General features: G+C 37.5%; 1 protein-coding gene across 1 annotated transcript in view; it reads right to left on the bottom strand.

The window, feature by feature from the left end:
- The window catches only part of LOC106880576 (glutamate receptor ionotropic, NMDA 2A), a 157764-nt gene that overhangs the window by 5811 nt on the left and 145578 nt on the right, over positions 1–6375 (bottom strand). The window contains exon 8 of the mRNA XM_052965894.1: positions 4952–5187. Coding sequence (XP_052821854.1) covers positions 4952–5187 — 236 coding nt within the window. The remainder of the gene's footprint in view (positions 1–4951; positions 5188–6375) is intronic.

Below are 6375 nucleotides of genomic sequence, written 5' to 3'. Positions count from 1 at the left end.
TATATATATAAATAAATGTATGTGTGTGTGTTTGTGTGTGTGTATGTGTGTGTGTGTGTTTGTGTGTGTGTGCGTGTGTGTGTGTGTGTATTTTAGCAGAGTCATTTGCTATATTTGCTCCGGTACTTTTGAGTTCAAATCTCCAGGGCCAGTACAATGAAGTAGCAGTGTAGTACTGAGACTAACAGTATCTACTCACAGCTTCGTCTAATTTGCCACCCTTGTACCTAAATTACAGGTCATTCTTCTTCTTATGGCCATTATTATTATTATTATTATTATTATTATTATTATTATTATTATTATTATTATTATTTCTCTTTGCATGTGTAGTGGGCTTACTACCTGCAGCCTATGGTACCATGCTATTCGTTCTTTTTAGCTTTCTAATACTTTCCTGATTATTCTGGCCGTGCCCAGGAGGCAAACCATTTTAAACAGTTCTAGTGGGTACTCTATTCTAATTTCTTTTATATTCCTCTTGATGCCTTCTATCACTATTCCCAAGGACCCAACAATAATTGGCACTATCTTCACCTTCTTCATTTTCCATAACCGGGCTACTTCCTACTTAAGAGGGTTGTATCTATCTATCTTTTCGTCTTCCTTCTTGACTGTGGGTCAAAGGGGCATGCAACATCAAGTATAGAGCGTATGTGGTGCACATTGTTCACCACCACTAGCTCCGGTCTGTTTGGAATGGGAAATCAGTGAGGATTTTGCTAGTCTCCGACTCCGCCATAATAATAATAATAATAATAATAATAATAATAATAATAATAATAATAATAATTATTATTATTATAGACGTCGCATAGTATACAATATCGTGGTTGTTGATTGAAGATATTGTCTCAACCAGGGTTCTGTACTGTCTGTCAAGTCACAACAAGGACCTCAGACAGACACTACTTTACGCAATATGCGTGCTGACTTTTGCAATACATCCAGATTGTAGGGCATTTCTAAGGTTTACAGATGTTTCTTTCAGATTGGGTGGTATTGAACCCGATGCTCCGATGACAACAGGGATATTTTTATCATTATTGATCATTATTTTATTATTATTATTATTATTATTATTATTATTATTAGTATCATTATTTTTATTATTATTATCGTGTTTGTTATTATTATTATTATTATTATTAGAGAATAAATCAGAAATTGCTTTATGAGAATTTGTGATTAATAATTCATGAAGGTGCATGACATCTGAAAATATTTTGAAACATCTCCAACATAAACAATTACAATATTTGATATTGAATTATAATGAATTCATACAAACACACATGCACTTAATATATTAACTCATATGTATATATATGCATGCATGTATATTTATGGACATTCATAAACGCGTGCATACATACATACATACATACAGAAACAGTAACATATATATACATGCATACACACACACTCACACATACACACGTATATACATTCATAAGTTCACATGTACGTGCATGTACGTGTATGTCTTATAATACGTACATACATTTATCAACACGTACGTACATACACGTGACAATATATATATATATATATATATACATACATTCGTGCATACAAGCATACACATAGTATATACATATATACATACATACGCATACCTAGGTATATACGTATAACAACATGGTATGTATACATACATGCATGTATATGTACATATATATGTATATATGTATACATACATGCATGTATATGTACATATATATGTATATATATATTCATACATACACACACACATATATACAAACACACACATATATAGTCATTTGCATACGTATATACATATGTGCATACATAACATTTTAAAATTCAAATCAGGTACGGATACAACACACACACACACACACACACACACACACACACACACACACACACACACACACACACACACACACATACCAACATATATATGCTTATGCATACGCGCATATAATCGTACGTATATGTGTAGGTAAACACAAGCATACAAAAAGCAGATACATCCACACACATACCAAAGCATATTGTCCCATATATTCTTAACTCAATCGATTTATGGTACAATGAACGAAGGTTTGTAGAATGTTTTATAGATTCTCCAATTTAGATTCTTGGAGTAGTCATATGCACGCAACCAGCTCTACATATGGTGTTCACATATTCGCATGAAAAATAAGGAAAGAGACTCACGTTTGTGTAGTAAACCGGTATATATCATATCTGATGGCCTATAAGACGCTCGAATGCATAGGACGCACCCTAGCCTAGGCTATACTTTTCTAAAATAAATTAGCACTAAAATAATGTTGTAATTCCTCCACTTACCTGTATAACTTTATGTTATTACCGGTAATTATAAGCAGTTTATTGCATCCACATTCGATATAAACCGTGAGCAATTGTTCACCAATAGATGGCAGCACACGTTTTGTAAACATAAATATCATTTTGAGCGAGTTTTGAGCCTACATTGAGTGCATTGGAAGAACGGGGATTTTTAAAGCCGGTTTTGGGTAAGAAATGTGCATCTGAGGGGGAGGGGCATCAAATACGGTACATTCCTTTGATGCGCGTGTGTGTACCTGTGCATATAATTATACGTGGACCTACAAATGTCGTTCATATTCCTTTCTACTCTAAGGACAAAACCCGGAATTTTGGAGAAGGGGGCCAGTCGATTAGATCGACCCCAGCACGCAACTAGTACTTAATTTATCGATCCCGAAAGAATGAAAGGCAAAGTCGACCACGGCAGAATTAGAACGCAGAACGTAAAGACAGACGAGATACCGCTAAGCATTTCGCCCGGCGTGCTAACGTTTCTGCCAGCTCGCTGCCTTAATGTCACTCATATTGACTTATGCAAATTAATGAATGTACATGAGTAGCTACAGTATATACCGCTTTCAAATTAATGACTTAGGATACTATACTGCACCGATTTGATATTTAGTGGCCCTCAAGTTTTCAAGTGCCTACCTAAAGAAATCATAACCTAAAAACGACTTTTATCAAAACATTCAAGAAATCATTGGATGAACTCCTAGCGAAAATACAGGGTAAAACCCCACCCGCCACACACAGACTGGCCTTTTATATTTTTCGCGCCCCCATACATACATACACACACGCACGCACGCACAAACACACACACACACATAGTTGAAACTTATAGAAAAGCAAAAGACGAAGGCAGGTGTATTAGTTTGATGCTCGGGAAAATGAAAAAGTCTTTTACGTTTCGAGCCTACACTCTTCAGCAGAAAGGAATAGAAGGAAGTAAACAGAGAGAGAGAGAGAGAGAGAGAGAGAGAGAGAGAGAGAGAGAGAGAGAGAGAGAGAGAGAGAGAGAAGACTGTTAGTTATCAGCGGTCCAACATGGCGAATATATATATATATATATATATATATATATATACACAAATATAACGTGCACAAAAGAGAGAAGCAGAAGATCGTGGACAAATACACATGTAAATATGTTCGTAGATAAGTTCACTTATTCTAATCTGAGACATGGTATGACAACGAGTAAGAGACGCTCACACGGTCTCGCATAAACAGATACACGCTGATAAATACAAAGACTTAAGAAATACGTAGAAACGCATAGGCATACATAAATGTATACCGTCCTAAACTTACAACCAGACACTCAAACACATACTTATACATACCTGTACACAGATACATTCAGGCAATCACATTTTGATAGGAGGACAAAGATGGGAATGAGAGACAGAAATGCACATACGAGTCTGTATACATACTAAGGAAGGTAAACATATTAAAGCATTTAATGTATTTTAAATACATACACAGACCTCTCCCCCCCCGCACACACGAGTATTTCAATAATTCACCAAATTGAAATGTTAAAGTTTAAAAACGAAATTATTTTCTGTGTAATGAAATTTGGAAATTTAATTATTGGTTTCGTGCTAAGAAATTAGGTGATGGCATTTTTTTGTATTGCACAGTAATGTCGATTGAATCAACTGCGTTATATAACTGGTATTTAAAAAAAAAATAATTCCAGAAGGATGAGGGGAGGAGTGCATGCAGTGATGGTTGTGCTAAGGACAGTAGCCATTTGGCTCTCATTTGAGCTCAAGTATGACTATAGTGAAAGAGTTGGATTCGCAAATAAATGCTTTCAGATTCCTCCCCAAAGTACAACAGTTCAAATCCCGCCGGGGACAACAGCTGTTCGACATTGCTCTACAAGTCAGTAATGTTTGGATACTGTATGAGTATAGTTCGGTTTTGTTGCTTTGCTTGCATTTCGAACAGTCTCATATCTACAGAGTTCATCTCGAGTGTCTTCTGAGTGGCGCTGCCAGGTCAGGAATTTCTGGAAGTTGTCCAAAGAAGTCACCGGCTTGAAAGACCTCCCAGCCCTTACCCATCGCTGCTCCTCTGTATATTGCAAAGGGGGGATTTCTACCGGCCGACCACGTCCGACGAGAGCGGTGAGCATCTGTCGAGATTCCAAGTAGAAGGCGCTCGAAGAGAACAAAATCTATGTAACACAGGTATGTAATATATCCATGTTACACACACACACACACACACACATACACGCGCACTGGGTTCGATTTAATCGATTGAACAAAGCGGTATTCCACCACGGCCGCAGTTCAATGATTGAAACGAGTGAAAGAAAAAAAAAAAGATAACATGATATAATATAACGGTTTCAAATTTCGCCACAAGGGCAGCCATTTTGGGGGAGGGGACCAGTCGATTACATCGACCCAGTACGCAACTGGTACTTAATTTATCGACCCTGAAAGGATGAAAGGCAAAACTGACCTCGCCGAAATTTGAACACAGACGAAATACCGCTAAGCATTTCGCTCGGCGTGCTCACGATTTTGCCAGCTGGCCACCTTATATGTGATACAATATAACATAGCCTACTCTAATGTAATATATGACATAATCTACTTACCAAGCTCACTAATCCGCAGCAACCGCATTTATCCCATTTCTGTAAAGTTTTCCGTCCAAATCGGAAATAGAAATGTTCAACTACCAATAGAATGCTGCCCAGTGCCATACCGCAAGCCAATAAAATGAAAGCAGACGTAAAGTTGAGAATTCCCAGAGAGTTGCTAGATTCACCAGTTTGGTCCCGCTTCTTACAGGCTCCTGCTAACCAGAATTTCTGGAGACGTTCCATTTCACCTGAAAGACAAAGGTAGAAGAAAGAACCATATTAAACAACAGCAACAACAACAACAACATCAACAGCAATGCAGTTCTATATTTAAGAGATGAGAATTATGTACATCATTTTTCGATGTTATATGCCTACGGGCATTTGGCGTAGTGGTTAAGAGCGCGGGCTGCTAACCTCAAGATTCCGAGCTCGATCCCATATAATAATTATGATATATAATTATAATAATATGTAATAATAACATCGAATTATAATTATTATAATAATAACATCCAAAAATACTTTAGGAATGAGAACCCAGGTTCGAAATTTTCCCAAGACACCTGATGAAGGCTGGAGGGTATATCAGCTGAAACGTTGTGTTAACAACAAACAAGATGAGGACAAACTCAGAACGTAAAGACAGACGAGATTTAATAATCAATATTTATTTCTTTATTGCCCACAAGGAGCTAAACATAGAGGAGACAAACAAGGACAGACTAAGGAATTAATTCGACTACATCGACCTCAGTGCATAATCCGTACTTATTTAATCGACTCCGAAAGGATGAAAGGCAAAGTCGACCTCAGCGGAATTTGAACTCAGAACATAACGGCAGACGAAATACCGCTAAGCATTTCACCCAGCGGGCTAACGATTCTACCAGCTCGCCGCCTTAATAATCAATATAAGCAACAACTACACCAACAATAGCAACAATTCCCCCCTCCATCTTACAGTTTTAGGGAGGGAAACACAATTTTAAACAGAATTCTATAAAAATAAGGAAAAAAGATTAGCTCAAGATGAACCAATCCCTGTGATCATGGTTCCCTGTTAAAACTATATTACACTCCTTTTCTCCTAAACCGGTTATAGGGATCTGTGACATGCTGCAGGCTTTTAGGTGAAGCTTTAAGGGATTTTGATAAAAAAAGAAATCGTCTCTCTGCAATGTCATTTTATAGGATTAAAGAAATAGCTTTCGATAAGTATTCACCTGGCAGTAAAATACACACACAAGAACACAAACACACATATGCAAACACAGACACAGAGACACACACACACGTAGAGACACAGACACACTGACAACATACACACACATACAGACGCACAGACACAGACACACACACGCACACACGCACACACGCACACACGCACACACGCACACTGACGCACACACACACACACACACACACACACACAC

The sequence above is a fragment of the Octopus bimaculoides genome, chromosome 2 (assembly GCF_001194135.2).
Source record: "Octopus bimaculoides isolate UCB-OBI-ISO-001 chromosome 2, ASM119413v2, whole genome shotgun sequence".
NCBI lineage: Eukaryota > Metazoa > Mollusca > Cephalopoda > Octopoda > Octopodidae > Octopus > Octopus bimaculoides.
Note: the sequence above shows the minus strand (reverse complement) of the source record. Positions and strands in the feature narration are given on the sequence as shown.